Consider the following 20435-nt stretch of genomic DNA (forward strand, 5'->3'; position numbering starts at 1 on the left):
GAGCTCCGTTCCTGCACCCTGCCAAAGGTGTTCCCTTTCACATGCCGAGGGATGAATTTCACTCGACTGCTTCACTCAGTGAACGAGATTCCAGTGCAAACTATGCCGGTTAAATGAGGACTACCATGAACTTAGAACTACTGTACACGTACTTAGAATGGCAATTCTATGGGAAGGCTTGATTATACAAATTTATTTCAAAACTGTAACGGGCAGGAATTGGTGGTAGATAGTTTGTTTGTTTTTTTAATTTATTTTTCACATTTCTGAACTGCCCATCTCCCTCAAAGAGAGAATACGTCCTTTCTTTCCTGGCGTAATTTTGTGGCTCCAGCTACATTTTCCCAGCTAGAATCAGAGATGCAAGATTAAAAAATAAGAATAAGCAATTGTTATTTACTAATAATTTAAAATAAAGTATTTGCTGTCATCTTTTATTGGAAAAAGTACAAAGAAGAGCAACTAAGATGATTAAGAGCCTAGAGACAAAATATATGAAGAACGGTTGCAGGAAGTGGGTATGGCTAGTCTAGAGAAAAGAAGGACTAAGTGGTGACATGATAGCAGTATTCCACTATTTGAGCAGCCGCCACAAAGAAGAGAGGTCAAATTATTTTCCAAAGCACCAGAAGGCAAGACAATAAACAATGGATGGAAACTAATCAAAGAGAGAAGCAACTTGGAATTAAGGAGAAACTTCCTAACAGTGAGGACAATTAACCAGTGGAACAGCTTATCTTCAGAAGTTGTAGGTGCTTCATCACTGGAGGTAATAGTAATAGTAGTAAAGTTGGAAGGGACCTTGGAGGTCATCTAGTCCAACTCCCTGCTCGGGCAGGAAACCCTACACCATTTCGGACAAATGGCTGTCCAGTCTCTTCTTAAAAACTTCCAGTGTTGGAGCATTTACTGCTTCTGGAGGCAAGCTGTTCCACTGATTAATTGTTCTCACTGTCAGGAAGTTTCTCCTTAGTTCTAGGTTGCTTCTCTCCTTGATGAGTTTCCACCCGTTGCTTCTTGTCCTGCCTTCAGGTGCTTTGGAAAATAGCTTAATTCCCTCTTCTTTATGGCAGCCCCTGAGATATTGGAATACTGCTATCATGTCCCCCCTTGTCCTTCTCTTCGTTAAACTAGACATACCCAATTCTAGCAACCGTTCCTTATATGTTTTAGCCTCCAGTCCCCTAATCATCTTTGTTGCTCTTCTCTGTACTCTTTCTAGAGTCTCAACATCTTTTTTACATCGTGGTGACCAAAACTGGATGCAGTATTCCAAGTGTGGCCTTACCAAGGCATTGAAGAGTGGTATTAATACTTCACGTGATCTTGATTCTATCCCTCTGTTAATGCAGCCTAGCACTGTGTTGGCCTTTTTGGCAGCTGCAGCACACTGCTGGCTCATATTTAAGTGATTGTCTACTAGGACTCCGAGGTCCCTCTCACAGTTACTACTATTGAGCATGGTGCCACCTATGCTGTACTTGTGCATTTGGTTTTTCTTGCCTAAATGTAGAACCTTGCTTTTTTCACCATTGAATTCATTTTGTGTTAGTGTTAAGTGTAGTGTTTTCTGTAGTGAATTGTGCCAGCTATTCCTTCTGCTTGGTGAGAGTTTCCCCATCTATCCTTATCCAAATAGATGAAATGTAGGGAGTACTGGGCCCAGAAAGAGCCCTGGGGCACCCCACTACACACTTCCCTCCATAGGCAGTTCCATTGAGGACCACTCGCTGAGTATTCCGGTCAGCCCTACGGATCCATCTGGGTGGTCTTCTACCCCACATTTTTTTTCTTGTTTGCTTTTGTAGGATGGGTCAACTACATCAGCTTCGTTTTTTCCAGTCAGGCTCTTTTTTCCTTTTTTGAGGATGGGAACTACATCAGCTCTTTTCCAGTCCTCTGGTAGTTCCCCTGTGTTCCAGGATCTTTGAAAAATATAGTTCAGTGGCTCCGATATCACATCTGCCAGTTCCTTGAGAACTCTGGGGTGTAATCCGTCTGGTCCTGGCGATTTGAACTCATCTAGGCTGGACAGGTGCTCACTAACGATTTTCTTGCCTATCTTTTTAAGAAAAGACTGGACAGCCACTTATCTGAAATGGTATAGGGTCTCCCTGCTTGAGATGGAGGTTGGACTAGAAGACCTCCAAGGTCCCTTTCAGCTCTATTCTGATTGATTGATTGATTGGTCTCTAGGAGTCAAAAATAATAGGAATCAATCTGCTATCTTGCTGGGAAGAGTTTTCATCAAAACTCAGATCTACTGCATCGGTAGGTACAGCTCTCTTAAGTTGGAATGCTCTTGCCTTCCTTGCCTGGTGGTGTGGAATTGACAAAGTTATTTCACATTGTTTATTTCCCTGTCAATTATATGCTAATGTGTTTTATCCCACCTTATCCAAAAGTTTTACATACATTGAAATAAGAATGAAATTCCTCACTTGGCAGAATCTTTTTTTTGTCATTGAATAAGTTTCATAGTTTGTTGTTCCAACCCAAAAGTTGTGATTGAACCTTCTAAAGGGTTATATATTGGTACATTACTGGGCACAATCCCAGTTGAACAATTCTTTTGATTTACTTCAGAGCTCAGATTCTGACATGATGATCTCATAACCATTATTCTTTCAGGATCTAAGGGCTGATACCCCACTTGGTGATCTATGGCATCATGATTTTTGGGGGAGTAAACTCAGTAGCAATACAAGCCACAAATCTTACCGACCGCTTACTGTATTGACTTTCAGGTGAGACATTTCAGGCTACCTTAAGTTTGCTTTCTTTTTGGAGGAGGGTCATTAATGGGGATAAAATTCATTGAGATGCTGTCTATTTAGTGAAATAAGAAGTCGTTTAGTGTTGTAAATATAGATTGATTTTCCCATCCGGATACATAATCTGTGACAACAATTTTGCGTTCCTCAGCCATGACCATTCTAGTATAGAACAACTTCTCTTGTTACAGACAGTCAGAAACATCTCATAAGTAAAATTTGGGCCTCATTTCTAGATTCCTAAGAACCCCGAAAGTATACTGTGCTTGCTTCCACACCCGTATTAGCAACATTTTAACACAACATGTAGTTTCATTGGTGCTTGCCTTGTTCTTTTGGCTGGAAGGCTCCATTGTGTTATAGTTCTCACTGGAATATATGGTCTGCTATAGTATAGTTGCTGTCACATCCACATATTCAGAACCTCTTGGGGAAGAAGTGAGTAATCTCCAGCCTTCCTTTGTAAACCCATGGACTGGTGGTAGTAGGATAAGTCCCAATATAAGCACTTAACAAGGAAAGGTTACTTATTTTTTTATAAATAACTATAACTATAGTAGCATTTCATTCAAAGTCCCATATTGCTATATATTGGATGGGAACAAGGTTTCCACTCCTAGTTGGAGTTGCCAAGGATTAAACTTGAGAGCTTTGGCATGCAGGACACATGGTGTACCATTTATGTACTCAGTTGGCTTCAAAACCATTCTTCTTGATTGCTAGAATTTTAATGTTGCCCTGGTACTAACAGTGGTTCAGAAACTGTTCTGGAACTCAGGTTGAATCACTGGTTGGGGGAGAAGAAAAGAAAAGGGGAAAACATGTAAAAAAGAAGAAAGGAACAAAAATTCTAAAAAGGATCTTCTATTTCTGGGTTGAGAAGAACCTGTTTCCTACTCTCTGATGCTTCACAATCTGGGATGCTAGTTGATAGGCCAAGTGATAAGATGCCTGCTTTTTGCATCCCTGATTGTCATCTTCCTTCAATATCTCCTCTCTATACTAAGTTACACAGGTACTGCCATCTCTGTGCACCTAAAGCACACTTTTGGATTATTTTAACATATTCTAATTTCATTTATTCCAATTTTTAACTTCATTGTTTTCTTTTTGTCTTCCCTTGCATAGGATTAATTACCTTTTAGCTGGAGGCTTCCACCCATTTGGCTTTCATATCATCAATATAATACTCCATTGTATTATTTCTGTCTTAATTGTTGATGTCTTCTCAATATTATTGGGTGGGCTGCACTATACCAATAAAGGAAGAAGGCTCAACTTTGTCCCCAAATCCTCCCTCCTAGCAGCTTTGCTGTTTGCCGTACATCCTGTGCACACTGAATGTGTAAGTACCTAATGACTCAGGTGTTAAGAAGTGCTCAGAAACGTCAGGGTTCCATCATCTAATCTTTTGTATTCATGCAAATTACCTTTCTTATATGCACTCCTCCATTTGTATGTCTGTCTACAACATACCTAATTTTATGTTGCTTGTATGTCTTTGCTTGTATGTCCTTCTCTAGTATACTATAATCCCTCAGAGAGATTTTGGTTTCAAAAGATGCCGATAATTTATATAATTATTTATTTTTAAAATGTATCTTGATTGGCATAACGATTGCATGGTGTACCCATAATTGGGAAGATTGATGATAGCATTTTGTAGGAGAAAGTGTAAGTACTTGTATGACCGAATCCCTAGTTTTTATGAATTCTTGGTAGTCAATCTCCTACCTAAACACCCCAAAATGTGCTGCATTGGATATATTCAATGTCTTTCTTGAAACAAATTTCTCAGGAACAGTTCATACGATCTTTATGTGGTTCAGGCAGAAGCAGCCCGTTGTGATCTGTTTCTTCAAAGCCAAAGCCAGTTATGGGTTCTCGGAGGAGCAAGAACTATGGTATTCATATTTTAACACTGGGAGAGCAGCTGGAAGCCTATGGTTATTTTTCCATATCGTATGAAGAGGATAGCCATTCAGTGCACTTCTGAACAGAGACTTAATCTGATGCCACCATTCAGTTGTTAGTTGAATAGTCCTTGGATGGTGACAGTTGTTTACACTAAGCAATATTTGGGGCTGATTTCACATTTGGAACATGCCAATGAAGATAGGTGTTTCCATAAAACTGAGGTAAGGTAGGGAGCCAATGGTGTCTGGTTATGTTGGTGTCTGGAGACACCATTTTGCCTATCCTTGCTTACCCTTTCAGCCAGTTAACAGATGTTTTCGGGTTTGACATTTGAAACTATCCTGAAGTAATAATACATTTCAAATGTTTACATATGATCTAGTCTTGTCTGTGACTGCCACTTACAAATGTGAAGCAATGTCTCGCTACGAAATGATTTGCTTTTGTTTTTTTTAATGACAACTACATCTGAAATTGGTTCTGCTCAAAGGGGTTGGTAGAGTGTTGATCGGAGAAAGCACTGTGATTCTGAAACCTGCAACTCTTGGGTGTGCAGATTGGATGTCGTTCCAGTGTTAAACAGTGGTTTACACATAAATCCCTCAGTCAATCTGGGAGGTCAAGGAATAAAATCAGAGAGAGAGATAACCAAGAGGGGAGATTTGTTGTTGAGGCTACATGTGAGTCCCATACCTATTAGTACCATGCTACAGGGTTTGGTTGATAGACCTATGCTTTTTTGGTTTTTGTGAGATTCCTTTTTTCCTTGGAATTAAATTAGCTATTTGACTATTTTACGATACACTTGGGGGAAAAAAACATTCACAGACATTGATGTCTCCTGAATGCTCCCTCCAGGCTGTTTCTCAAAAGTATAGGAAATGGCCAAAGAAGGGTGGGTTGTGGGTCATAAAGAAGTTCCAGTCTTCCAGTGGACCTGCAAGCTACCATCTCTGAATTCATGATTCCTTGCCTTGTGTCTTTTGAAGGGAAAACATCATGGCTTCTCTTCTCAGAATATTGTTGAGAGGAAGGATTTGTCTCTCTCTGTGATGGCTGACTATGGTTAGGCTACACAATTCCGTAATTCTATGCCTTGTGATAGCTTAAACGGCTATAAGTGTATTTACACTATTATTTGTTGATAGTGTCAGGGGCACTAGAAAATAGTTTTAAAGGGGATGTGGGATAGGTTTTCTAGGAAAAAAACATCCTAGGAAAAATCATGGTAAGTTGCTATGATCATTTTGTCATCCATTGGAAATGTTTTTGATGTCTTTGAATAGTTTTTCACAACCTTGATCTCCCACCCCCTCCCAAGTTAGAAGAGAAGTTTGGGGAGCTGAAAAACACATATTTGGATATAACCCCAATTGGAGAAGACTACTCAGAGAATAAGCAAGCTTATTAACTCACTTACTCTAAGAGCATATTCCTGCAAAGGTAGGAAGTTGGGTAGATGGTCTCTAAGGAATCCTCCGGGCCTTTTATTCTATGAATCTGAGATTGGTCTTCAGAAACTACAGGAAGTCCTCAACCTATGATCACAACAGAGCCCAAAATTTCTATTGTTAAGTGAGACATTTGTTAAGTGAGTTTTTCCCCATTTTATGCCTTTTCTTGCCATAGTTGTTAAGTGAATCACTTCAGTTGATAAGTTAGTAACCCAGTTGTTAAGTGAATCTGGTTTCCCCATTGGCTTTGCTTATCAGAAGGTCATAAAAAGTGATCAGTGAACCTTGGGACATAGCAAAGGTTATAAATATGAACCAATTGCCAAGCATCTGAATTTTGATCACATGATTATGGGGATGCTGCAATGGTCATGAATGTGAAAAGTGGTCATAGGCAGGGCTTTTTTTGTCATAGAAAGGAGTTCCGGCATCATTTTTGGATGGATTTTCCAGAGTTGCGTTCTTTTCCTATTGTTTCCCTTCCTATCCTCGTTTGTTTTTGAAAATGCCCCGCTGGTGGTACAGTGCAAGTGGGGTCCCCTCTGGCGCTGTCTGCCTTCTCTAGGAAGAGCCATGAGGTGCCGGAGCACCACAGCCAGAGTGTGGCTTGATTGGCTGGGTCGGACCATGTGGTGTTGAAGCCGATGGTGGTGGTAGGAGACACATAAACATGGAGGCCATCTTTCATGAGAGGGTGAGCGAGCTTTTGCCTTCCCTTAAAGATGGTGGGGTCTGAGGTTAAAAAGAGGCGAAGAGAGAGGAAAGAATGGTAGCTGGTGTGGAAGTTTGCCCGACAGCAAAACTTTGCTGTTTCAGTTCCTTGGGTAGTTCAAAGGCTGGTATGTCTCTGAAAATCTCTTTTTAATCTTTTATACTTTATATTCAAACTGCAGAGGGGAAGAATAAGAATAAAGCCAATGTCTTGTGATTTGGATGTATTATTATTATTAATAATATATATTAATTATGTATTGGTCAGATGTAAAGATAGACCTACACTATGAGGTTTAATCAGATCTATTTATTAAATTGGGTTTTACTTAAATTAAAAGTAATCTGTTCATTGACAAAGTTTCACCTTTAATTTGTTTCAAGTCAATATCCATATTAAACTCCAAATGTAAATTTTTCCACCTTGTTTGACAACTTCTTAAAAATAATTCAATCTTTTACAAGTAACCAAATTTTGTTTTATTGGGCCAATTTCATTCTACATTGAAAGCTGACATTTCCACTCATTAAACTAAATGGGTATGCCAATGGTAAATGTCCCAAAAGATTAATAAAATGCCTTCTTGTAATTTAAAGCCACACAGTGCATAGTAATAATAATATTAACTTACCTTGAACAAAATCCTAGTCTTTAGATACACTAAAAATTGAGGGGCTTTTTTTTTCAACTACAAAGGTAAACCTTGTAGGCAAGGCGGGTTGTATGAAGTGTGTGAGTTTCGGCACTTTTTTTTTTAACAAAAAAAAAACACTGGTCATAGGTCACTTTTTTCAGTGCCATAGTGAATGGTCACTAAATGAACTGTTGTAAGTTGAGGACTACCTGTATTACAGTGTATAATCACTCTTGAGAAACTACCATGTTTTCCCGAAAGTAAGACCTACCCTGAAAATAAGACCTAGCTTGATTTTGGGGGTGGGTCTAATATAAGCCCTACCCCTAAAATAAGCCCTAGTTTGGGGGTGAGGTGCATGCCTAAAAATCAAGCTGGGGTGGAGCTTACTACTGCAGCCAGGCTCCTATGGATCAACACTTGTCTCGCCGGCCCACTTCTTCTGTGGTCGAAGGAGCAGCTTCATTCTGCAGCTGAGAATGGAGCTCCAGCCTGCATTTCACAGTCAGAGGCCATTCTGGAAGGCCTCTGCAGCCGCGAACCGAGCTATCAATTCAATCCATAGTTCGGTTCTCAGCTGCAGAAGCCTTTCTTTGGCCGCAGAACAAGTGGGCCGGCTGGGCGGGGCTGTCAGTGGCATCGCCATGAGGTGAATGGAAAAGACACCCCCCCTGAAAATAAGACATAATGCCTTTTGGAGACAAAAATAAATAAATAAGACCAGGTCTTATATTCGGGGAAACATGGTATTAGAAAAAGATTATTTTTATTATGTACACACAAACACACACATACATAGACACAAACATTTGAAAATAATATATAGATTTCTTGCAGACATTTGCTAAGGATAATTAAATGAAAACATATTTAACGTTGAATTTGTGAGGCTTCTCTAATATTGGATTAGTTGGTATCCATCTTTCATTAAAAACAAATTCATTTTCACACTTCACTGCATATTTGTGAGGAAGAGGCATAGATCACTTAGGCTGGTATATGAAATTTAACATAGAACTCCAAAACGTTTCATAGTTGCAGAAGTCCCTGGATTTTGCAAATTGTTGTATCTTCTCTCTCCTTCTTATGAGAATAGTTGAATTCTAGTTAGGGTCACCTAGTGAAGTGGGAGGGGATGAAGCATTTCATTAACTCATACTGAAATGAAAAGGTTCTCAGTCTCGGTAGCTCTGATTAAATTGGGAAAATTCTGCCTAAAATTCTGGTGTGGATGCTTGCATTAATTTAAAAGACTGTTGTTGTCTAGGTGGCGTGTAAGAGGCTCATTTACTAATTCTAAACTCTTCTTCATTTCCTTATTAAGATTGCAGGGATCGTTGGCAGAGCAGACCTCTTGTGTGCCCTATTCTTTTTGTTATCTTTTCTTGGCTACTGCAAAGCATTTAAAGAGAGTAAGTACTTTTCCTCCTGAACATTTTTGGGTAAGCTATGCCATTTGATGATAAACATGAACATAATGCCTGAATTTGAAGACTCAGGAATAGTTTCTTTTCAGAAATCAGCATGTCCAAAATGTTATTTTGTCTATCTCACCTCCGTTCCCAACTCACCTGCATATGAGTTAACAATATTTTAGTTAACGACACCTTTGATTTTTCAATGACCGGTTGGAAGAATTATGGAAATTTGGGCAACAAGGAGTAAAAAAAAAAAAAAAATTGCACTATTATACATAGAAATTACATGTGATTTTTCAGAACTTATGCTGCAACATAAGTTTTACTTTGTTTGGGGAAAACGTCAGTTTTGTTTTTATTTTCACCCTTGAGTCAATTTACACTCCTAGTAATTGTCTCAGTGCCATTTTCTGGTCAGGCTCATAGAAACATTTTACCATTTCTTTCTCCTGGATGATTTTTTATTATTATTTCCGGTCTAGCTTGTTGTTCATCCATCGATTTCGATGAAGACCTTGACATCTTGTGGGTTATGGGCCATCAATGATGTGTCCGTAGGTGGCTAATAAGACCGATGTTAGCACGGAATGTTCTGCCACATACTGAATAAAGAAATGTAGACACTGTTAATTCAGCATTTGCAGCTCTGGCTTTGCGCTCGCTTTTCTTGTGCCAAGATTGTCCTTCTGTGTTCATATGTCTGGCAACCCTGGTACACCAAGATGTGCCATGTCGGTCGATCACGCGCCAGAAGTTCCCAAGAGATGGTGTTAATATCCAGGGACTTAAGGGAAGCTTTTAACGTGTCTTTGTATCGCTTCTTTTGTCCCCCGTGTGATCGCTTTCCTTGAGACAGCTCACCATAGAAGAGCTGGGATGGGATGCGATGATCCGGCATCCTTACAACATGGCCCGCCCAGCGCATCTAGCGGTCTAGCATACAGTCTTGGAATATCAACAAATGTTAACCAGGTCTAAACCCGCTTAGTTTCCAAACATAGACAAAACCAACCACTTCTCCATGCTGATACTTTTAAAAAGAAGCTAACTAACTCTAGGAATACTGTGTGGACATGCCTTTAGACTGGTGTGTATGTGTGTGTGTCCAAATTTAGACTTGCAGACTTAATTCCCCATGTTGACTGGGGAATTTTGGGAGTTGAAGTCCACAAGTCTTCACGTTGCAAAGTTTGTACACCCCTGCTTTAGATTTCCATATATATAATCAGTAGCATACATTTTATGTACCCATGCATTATATGGTATACTTACGATATTGTGTACAAACATTTAGTTAAGAAGTCTTAGGCTGCTTTGAGCTTTTCTATTCTGTGTTTTCTGACTCATCTCCTTGCCTAGAAAATAAACGTTGGGTTCAGACCTGGTCCTGGGAAAGACAGGAATCTTTGACTTTGCTACCTCTTTTATTATTTGGAGGAAGGTGGGCTACCAGTGTCTTATTTCCAGTTTTTCACACAACAATTGGGCTTCAGCTGTAGTTAGTGTTAATGCTTAAGCAGGATCAAAGCAGCCTTTCCATTCCCTCTTTCCCTCACCTGTGCAAGGACTCAAACGAAAGACAAACCCGCAGTGTTTTAAAACTGATGCTAGCAGAGGAAGCTATGACTGTGATAGCTCCCTCTAGCAATCAAAAATTATGCTGCCCTTTTTTTCCTTTTCAAACAGAGGGAAGAAGCAACTTGCTTCAGTTTTGCGCTTCCAAAGAAAAATAGGATGCAACATTATTTTCATCAGGAGGAGCAAGGCTACCCAAACAAATTAGTACTTGCTCATGATGAAGAAAATGGCTGCAGGATTTTCTTTCATTCTTTTTTAAAATTGTTGTTATCACATGGCCCAAATAATAACATCTTAAAATAACATAATGTTATAAAATGACATTAAAATGGAATGAAAAATCAAAGTGATACATGAATGACCACATTTTTTTAACATGATCTTTAGCACTTTGGTAAAGATCAGAGTGGTCCTCATGTGCCCCATTCTCTTTCTGCTTACCCTATTGTCAAGCCAGGAAGATTAAAAAAAAAAACGATTAAAAAAGATTAAAAAATGATTAAATGATTTAAAAATATCTAACTCTTTAAAAAAAAACAAATAAAATACAATCACAATTAAGACCAGAATTTCTTTTGTTAAACAAGATGATTGTTACAAACTTTTGGCCATGATTGTTAAGCAGATCAATGCAATTATTAAGCTAATCATGAGGCGAATTCAGCTTGTCCCCTTGACTTTGCTTGTGGAAGTCAGCTGGGAAGGTTGCAAATGGAGACATTACAACTGTCATAAATACATGTCAGTTGCCAAGCATCTGAATTTTGATCATGTGACTGCAACACTTGTAAGTCACTTTTTTCATTGTAGTTGTAGCTTTGAATGGTCTCTATATGGGTGGTTATAAATTGAGGACTCTGTATTTAATCAGTGTCTTTAGACTGCAACTTACAGACTTTCAACATAGTAAAAAGCTTCAGGTATAGATGTTCAGCCGAGCTTGCAACCTAAATAGACCTCTGTCTCAGGACGACGATGTATAAACTTCACAATCTTACAGTATAAACATAATCAAATTCTGTAAACTAGATTCTCTTCTATAAAATGACAGTTAAGCACTTATGGGCGTTGTATCTTTTGGAACAGGAATCAAATGCTTGCTGCAAATCTTTGGCATACATCAAGCTTGCAACCATCTGCTGAGGGTGGCAAAATGCCTTCCCACAATATGGTGTACCAGTTTAAACTAGGTTCAGGTGCCAACCACAAATGAGTTCCATTCTCTGACAGGAGATCATGGTGGGAGAAACAGCATAGTTGTAGAATGTGTGCTTCATTAAACTGATTAACACACTTGGCATCTGTGTATCTTTGGAGTCATAATTGGCACTTTTTTGTTGCTTTACTTTTTCAAAGATTAAGATGCGAAAGCTACATTTATTGTTTTTGAGTGCTGCAACCTAAATCTTGGGTTTTTATAGAATATCAGGATCAATGTATTGTCATTATCTTCCTTGCTTACTTATTAAGATGGTGGTAAGTGAAGATAGATCAGGTGGGTTTGCTTAGGAAGACAATTCAGAAGTTAGAAATCCATTCCGCAGAAGTAGCCAAGTCAGGAACTGTGGCTGTTTTTAAAAGAAATTTTAAAACAAGCCAACATGTTGTCTACTTGGGTTGAAAATATTAAGTACATAACAAGAGAACCATGTCCTTTAGACATCTGTAATAGTACATTTAGTTTACAAAACAAAGAAAACATTTTTATTCGAGTCCTTTTAAATTAATAAAAAGGTAAAAATAAAACAAAGATGTAATAAAAATGCATACACGCTCTCAAAGAAAAGAAAAAACACATTGAAAGTACTTTTTAAAACATGTGAAAATTGAAAAATATACAAAGAAAAAACATTTTAATGGTAAATAATTACAACTCTATATATTGTTATACTTTGCCATCATAACTACCCATGTTAATTCTCTAAAGATCTGTATAGAATGTCAGTTTTTTCTCTTTTGTCTTGTCTTTTAAAATTGATAGATAAAGAAGGATCCCAGTTCTCCATCAGTTGGGTTTTGTTGAGTGTTCTCCTTGGCACCATGGCAATGCTGTGCAAAGAACAAGGAGTTACAATACTGGTAATTTTAACATTTCTTGGCAACTCAATTCAGTTGTAACTACAATGTTGTACACAAAGACACATTTCCTGTGTTTCAATATTACTCAGGATTTCTTACAATTTCAGCAACTTTCTTTTGTTATGAACATTTTCAAAAGGTGCATTGCTGCTTCCCCTTATTTATTATTATCCTTGCTGTCGTGAATCACCAGACACTGTACTATACCACAATTCGATTTAATCATGGTTTGGCTATATTGATAAAGATTTGGGTTTTCTGGAAAATCCTGGACATTTTCCTGTGCGTATTAATATGATTCCAATAGTGCATTCATTTCATGATCTGTAGCTCGCAGAAATATTTGAGTTACATGATTTGAAGTGAAAAAAAATAATTTAAGCCTATTTTATGAGACTTGAGCAGTGCATATCAAAAAATGTAAAAGCTTTGATATATGAAGAAAAATGTTTTTCTTAGGATGTTGAACAGTAAGTTATAAAACATCATATAGCCTAGAAAGTACCAAACTTGCATTGTGGGAAATATATCTCTATACCTATAACTCTATTATCATATTAGTATGCTATGATATAAACAATGATTTATAAGTCACAAATGACTGGATTCGTCTATCAGTTGTGTGTGTGTGTGTGTGTGTGTGTATTAGTCTTTCATTATTGATGCCGGTATTTTCCAATAACACCAGCATCAATTTCCAGATTGATCCAGAATTCAGAATCAGCAATTACTCGGTAATCCAAAGCGTTCACAAGAATTATGGATTTATTGTATATTTTAATTAATTTAAAATAGCAACTCTGTGCAGCTAAGATAGAGTTAAAAACACACAATATAAAATAACAATATAATAAATAATAATGGCATTTTAGCACAACCTCAATCAACAGTAAATCAGCATCACCTCAGGATTCAACTAACCTCCTCACCCCCATTACTAAATAATGATTTACTAATGATGAAGCTATAGACTTTTGAAGAGAGGGAGGGCTTTTTGTGTGAGCGCAGTCAGATCTTTTATATTATCTACAGATTTGGGAAATAGTCATTTTTTTATCCAAATTTAGATTAAACTAGGATCAAACTTTTTTACTAACTGATTGAAATAAACCACACTTACATAAAACTAGAGTTTCCTCCAAAGTAAAATTAAAAAAAAAAAATTATGTTTGGAATGTGTTCAATTCCTCAAGACAAATGTATAAGATGGTTTTCCTGCAAAATAGGAAATATTTTCATATATGCAGCAGAGCTCAGAGTTTTTATGGTGATAAATAGAGTTTAAGTGAATTATCAGATACGTTACGAGCCCTTAATACTGGATAAAAGAGATTCTTCCTGAATATCAATTTCTATTTGCTACACAAGTTGTGGATTTTTATTTACCACTTCCCCTTTATGTTCAACATCTCATATAACTAAGACTACAGTTCTCTCCTTTGTCATCTGAAAGTAAGTCCCTCTAAACTCAACAGGACATCACACAAACACAAAAATAATTTAAATAATATAACTATGTTCTTTAATATACATACCTTCTTTCTCTCTTTCTTACTTTGTTCTCTGTATTTTTTAGGGTTTAAATGCTCTGTTTGATGTTGTCGTGGTCAACAGGCTCAATATTTTGGAAGTTGTTTTGAAGATACTTCATAAGGACAAGTCAGTAGAGGTAAGTCCTGTTAGATTGTTAGATTGAATAAGATATTGTGTGAGATACAGGTAGTCCTTGAGTTATGACTGTAATGGAGCCTGCCCATTAGGGTTAGAAGTCTGGACAATGTTAAATGAACTGCCTCAAGTAATGACCAGCCATCCCTACTTTCCCCTGTGCATTTGTTAAACGAATGCACTGGTTGTTAAGTGGAGCTCAGGGGTGGGGGAGATCCTGGGAAGCTTAGTGCAGGCACAAGCCCACACTTCCCAGCCCTTGTTGGCTTGCATACCAACACACAGCTGATTGTCTTGCCAGCGAGAAACAATGGGGAAGGAAAAAGTTGGACGCACCTGCCTTTCTGTAGGAGATTACCCGGCTGAGCCCAAGGGAGGAGCCAAGCACGTCATCAATTTCAAGCCCCTTTGTGCCCACAAGTGATCTAAGTCTAGCCCATCTTGAATTCCATTGACCCCCATCTACATGTATTTGCATTTGCTCTGATCGTTAGTAGTTCAGATTCTGGTAAAGAGTATTAGCATGCAATAAACTTGTATTTATTTGAACCGGCTTGCTTCATGGTTACTCTCTCTTGACACTTTCCTCCTGCCAAGGTGCCCTGCCTTTCTGGGGCAAAAAAGGACCAGTTCCCTAGCCTTTCAAAGCTTTTTGCGCTCATCAGCTGGCTGCCCATCAGCTGGCCGTAAGTCTTGTCCCCCAGCGAGTTGTCCTGTAGTGAGTTGGCCATGATGAGTTGGCTGTGGCAGGTTGTCATAGGTCCCTTTTATGCAGGGTCTGGCTTTTACAGGACAACTTTGCAGCCCAGGATAAAAGGGGTCCATGACAATTTGCTACAGCCAACTCACCATGGCCAACTTGCTGTGGCCAACTTGCTGTGGCCATCTCGCTGCAGGACAAGTGTTACACTAATATCAAAGAAATGGTGGAATAGAATAAATAAAGGATGCAGAAGGAGGGACAAAATGAAATGTGAATGACACAAATTAAAATAGTTTTTATTTATTTTAAATAATTAAATTGAATTGTTAAATTATCCCACAGCAAGTTGTCCCACAGTGAGTTGGCTGTGGTGAGTTGGCTACGGCGAGTTGGCCGCAGCGAGTTGGCTGCGCCAAGTTGTCCCATTCCAGCATAAAATGCAGCAGATTCAGGATGAGCTTCCCAAAACCTTTGTCTTGCTTAAATCCCTCCCTCCCCCAGAAAGCCACATTTCTTCAATAAACAAAAACAAAAGGTAGAAGGGACAGGTTTGTTGATTCCCCCGCCCAAAATTAGATGCTAAAACTAAACTTTGTGACTCTGCTTTCCACTCTCCATCCCTTTTAAAAACCTTATCTTGACTCAGGCTAAAGAAGAACCCTTCATTTCCGAAAGTTAGCTGACTAGAAATTTGTGCAACAAAATGGAGGACGCTGGATCTTTGCAAGCTTTAGCTGTCTGTCTAACTCAATGGTTCTCAACCTTTTTAATGCCGTGACCCCCCAACCAGTCGTAAGTCGAGGACTACTCAACTGGTCGTAAGTCGAGGACTACTCAACTGGTGCAGCACCGTTTGCAGAATGGGATTTTTGGCGGGCTCAGCAGGGCAGAGACAACCTGGACAATTCCTATTGGCTTTTGAAAGCCAATAGAATTAGACTCTATTCAAGAGTGTCTATTCTATTGGCTTTCAAAAGTCAATAGAATAAAAAGGAGTAGCACAGCTAAGGAAAAGGGGGGGGGGAAATGGCGGACTGTGTTGTTTGGCGACCTCCGTGAAATGGTCATTCGACCCCAAATGGGGTCCCGACCCACAGGTTGAGAACCATTGGTCTAACTGTCTGTAGAGTCCAGCTAGGACTTCAAGGCTAGACCAGGGATAGGCAACTTTGGCTCTTTTATGACTCGTGGACTTCAACTCCCAGAATTCCTGAGCCAGCTATGAAGTCCACGAGTCATAAAAGAGCCAAGGTTGCCTATCCCTGGGCTAGACCGTAGACTACTCTCTACAAGAGGCATGAGAGAATCAGGCTGGAGCGCTTCAGGGTCCTGTCAAGGTAGGATGGGGGGAAGAGAGAGAGGGTGCTGCAGCTGCAGCATCCCCCTGGTCTATCGTAAGGTGAATGACCGCAGGACCCTGCAGCTGTCATAATTTTGAAGCAGAGTCCTATGTAGTTTTTGGGTGTAACTTTGAACCATCATTAGTGGCCTGTCATTTCTCAAGGAATACCTATACATCTTTTCATATAATCATTTAACATGTTTAAATGTTAGCATTAAATGTTATAACATTAACATCCTTAGAGCAATGTGACAAACTGCTCTCGAATTTAATAAATGAAAATACTGGAATCAAATACTATTTAGAACAGTTCCTTCAAAAAAAGAATATTTCTCTAAATAATTAATGGGCTACCTTTATATTGCATAATATTCTTTGATCATGACTGAATGCTGCTAAAACTATAGGTAGTCCTTGACTTGCAACAATTCATTTAGTGACTGTTTAAAGTTATAACAGCACTAACTTAACAACTGCAATGATTCACTGAACAACTGTGGCAAGAAAGGTCGTAAAATGGGGCAAAATTTACTTAACAAATGTCTCACTTAGCGACAGAAATTTGGAGCTCAGTTGTAGTAGTCGAGGACTGCCTGTACTTGATCATATTGATTAAGTGGCGTCTTGCCAGAATACTATAATTATATCCTTTCAGAGTCTCTCTTTCTCTTGAGCTCAACCTAAATTTTCTATGTCAAAACAATAATTAGTGCCTTATTGTTTCAGTTTAATTGTAGTTACATCATGCTATAAGTGACAGAACAGTTCATCTTTTCTTCAAGATTGTGGATTAATTAGGATAGTTTTTACAACCTGAAATACAGAATTCTGTCATAAGAAGGTATTCAGACGCTTTATGGCAATACTGTACTTCATGCTTCAAAAAGACATCATGTTAAAACTAGGCTATCACAAAATCCGTTCAGTTAAATAAATCTCTTGCTTATTCTAGCCTTGCTTTCAGCACATTGTTTCCATTTATTTCAGTGGAATTCGCCTCCAAATAAAATGATAGTTGGAAGCAGAATGTTAAATTTAGGAATAGAATACATATACCAACACCCCCCAAAATAGATTTCTTTGGATCTTTCATTATAGCTGAGAAGTTCTTGCAAGGATTAATATTATACATACCTGTTTAGTTAGGCATCACATATAATACAAGAAGCATGGTTTTCCATAAATGTGCACATAGATTAGATATAAAGATTTTGAACTGAAATCCAAAACTTCTGGAAAGCAACAGTAGAGGAAGACAGCATAGGAGAGATTTCTCTGTGAAAATTACTCTGATTGCCCCTGTGGAAGTCATCAAATAGGTTTGTTTGTTTTCATCAAATTTCTACATTGCCATCTCACTTAAGTGACTTGTATTCTCACCAAGAGATCTGACAGCACTGCATATTTTATTTTACCTCACACTTCAATCATATTGTATGACCAATAAGGGGGGAAGTTTAATAAACAGTAAAAAAATTAAAGATTATATATGGCTGAATGTTTTTAAAAAGCACCAAATTAAGTATCATATCAAAGCTTTAATGTGACATCTGTCCACAGCTTTTGAAACCTGACTGTTACTGTAATATTGGCTTTCTTCCTTGTTTAATTTGTTGTTTTCTCAGTTATCAAACACAGTGAATAATAGTATCTGATAACTGCTAGATATCATAAAGGATTGCATGTCATCTAACAAATTCAAAATATCATAGAATGTCTACTATTAATGTCAAATACTAAACACCATTGATATTCTCTGTCAAATAAAATAAAAAATATCATTCCAGGCTACTATTGAATTCTGTTACATGACAGCTATAAGTATTTTAAATATATATCAAAGTTTAAAAATATTTTTTTTCAAATTATGAACAGTTAAAGCAATGGCAATACTATATAGGTTTGTATACATTCACATTGACATATCTGAAATAAGTGTATTATACATGTAGAAAGTAACATTAAATAATTTAAAAAAAGCTTAGCAAGCTAACAAATAATATTTCCACCAAATTTCCTTCCAAAAGACTTCTCTGTTGATTTCAATAAAAGTAGAATCTTTTATTCTGTTATTAAGCTTGAGAGATAGATAAGCATTGAAATTTATAGAATTATTTCTTAATATTTCCTATTCTGGTGCAGTACTATAAAACAATGCTTGTTTTTAATGACATTTTATACTACCCAACTATCAAGCCAGTGCATAAATGTACAGATCAATAAAATCAAATGACACCAACATAATTCAACCAGCAGTAACACCTACATGGATGTTTCTACAATGAGGAATTGCATTTCAATATCTTTTATGGCAAAATACTGTATATAATGATAGATGCCTCCCACACTTTGTTATTCTTATACAGCTATGGAATTTAATTTGGGCCATGATTTAAACCATCTAACTAGCTTTCTGGGAAGCCTTTAAACCATGATTTGTCCAAAAACCTTGGGGTTCCCCTGGGGAGCGTGCAAGATGTTCAGATGGTTGTTATTTTCCCGCAATCTTGGTTATTTTAATGGCTGTTACAATTATTTTTAATGAGAGCCAGTTAACTTTTCTCATTCCTATCCAGTCTGTGCATACCTATCTGCTCTGTTTCTATTTTTAAGAGTAAAAAACAGTTAATAATTTAGATTTCTTTTTTTAAATAATTATTTCCCTTTTCTTCATAGAACCTGGTGGTGTTTAGAAAAGGACTTCTTTTCAGAATGACTCTTTTGTTATCTGGAGGAGCCACTATTCTATATGCCCGCTGGCAAATTATGGGCACAGGGCCTCCAGCATTTACAGAAGTGGATAATCCAGCTTCATTTGCAACCAGTCCTTTTGTAAGGGTAAGCTGGAAAAAATGGGGGTTTTGCCAACATTAATGATTATTCAAAAGATCAGACAGTAGCACAGGGCAGTAACACAGTGAATGTACTGTGTAAATTGAGTTCCCAATTGAGTTCACTTCCAACTATGCCAATAATAATTTAGGAAAAAAAATGTCTACCGGGGTCTTGGAAATAGTTGTTGATCAAAATAGACAGTATGAAGCTGGGTTGGACCAGGATCTGTAGTTGTATAAGTTCATATCAGGGCCAGCGGGGAGGAGGGGTTGGAATCAAAGAAATGAAAACAGAAGTGACCTCCCCCAGATTGAAGGAGTGTCCCTTTTAATAACATATACACAAGAGGCTTGGCTCCAATTGTGTGGTCATAACAGCCGTCTTGAATTTTAAACTTTTCATGGGGGCCTTTGATTTATACATACATACATTATTTCCTAACCTTCCAAGGAACTGTAATCATCTTGACCTGCAAGGTGATTCTGATCACATCAAGATAACATTATTTTACTTACATTTCTCTAACTTGGTTGAGTCTTATGAAATCTGTTTGGTTTGATTCAGTTTAAATAGCAGAAGATGTTTCCTTGAAATTCAGATTCATTTGTGAAATGTTGATTGACCTCCCTGTTTTTGATATTCCCACAACCTCATATACACACACGCACACACATATTTTCCCTTTCATTGACAGGCTGTAAATTATAATTACTACTATTCTCTGAATGCTTGGCTGCTGCTGTGTCCCTGGTGGCTGTGTTTTGATTGGTCAATGGGCTGCGTGCCCCTTATTAAATCAGTCAGTGACCGGAGAATAATTGCCCTGGTGCTTCTTTGGCTGTGCCTGATTGTGCTGGCGTGCCAAGCTATGGGTTCGAAAGATGGCCAGAAGAGAAGGTAAATGCCGGTCAACATGTTAAGGTTCTCCTAAGTTGGTAAGACATTACTGCATGACATATAGCGCCACTCTTCTTTGTGGAATTAGTGGAATCAATATTCTTTAGCAAATGCAGCGCCAATAAATATTTATAGCAGCAACCTCCTAATTGGGGCCCATCTTTATTTCCACTGGCCATGGGAAGAAAACCTGAAGGGGAAAGTGATGCCTTATCTTCCTTGTGAGAGGACATTTTGAGCTCCTTAACTCTGTAGGAAGTAAAAAAATAATTTGTGCTCAGAATAACGTATAATTGATCTGTGATGTTTTTCAACACTGTTCCTCTGGCAAAACAAAAAATAAGAGACTAAAAAAATAATTATTGATATTGGCTATTCATATTGGCTGTGTTAGTTTTAAATGGAATTTTGCCCCAGGATGATT

The 20435-nt window shown here is 38.0% G+C and overlaps 1 protein-coding gene across 3 annotated transcripts in view; it reads left to right on the forward strand.

The window, feature by feature from the left end:
• TMTC4 (transmembrane O-mannosyltransferase targeting cadherins 4) overlaps positions 1–20435 on the forward strand; it is a 51736-nt gene that overhangs the window by 15572 nt on the left and 15729 nt on the right. Inside the window, exons 3-9 of one of the 3 annotated variants that reach the window (XM_039337753.1) lie at positions 2632–2747; positions 3903–4119; positions 8816–8903; positions 12469–12566; positions 14143–14235; positions 18956–19117; positions 19809–20011. In XM_039337753.1, coding sequence (XP_039193687.1) covers positions 2632–2747; positions 3903–4119; positions 8816–8903; positions 12469–12566; positions 14143–14235; positions 18956–19117; positions 19809–20011 — 977 coding nt within the window. Of the gene's footprint in view, positions 1–2631; positions 2748–3902; positions 4120–4907; positions 6840–8815; positions 8904–12468; positions 12567–14142; positions 14236–18955; positions 19118–19808; positions 20012–20435 lie in introns of those variants that run through there. The other 2 variants (XM_039337755.1, XM_039337754.1) reach the window with 2 other exon arrangements.

The sequence above is a fragment of the Crotalus tigris genome, unplaced genomic scaffold (assembly GCF_016545835.1).
Source record: "Crotalus tigris isolate CLP2741 ecotype Arizona unplaced genomic scaffold, ASM1654583v1 scf7180000017685.4511686, whole genome shotgun sequence".
Taxonomy (NCBI): Eukaryota; Metazoa; Chordata; class Lepidosauria; order Squamata; family Viperidae; genus Crotalus; species Crotalus tigris.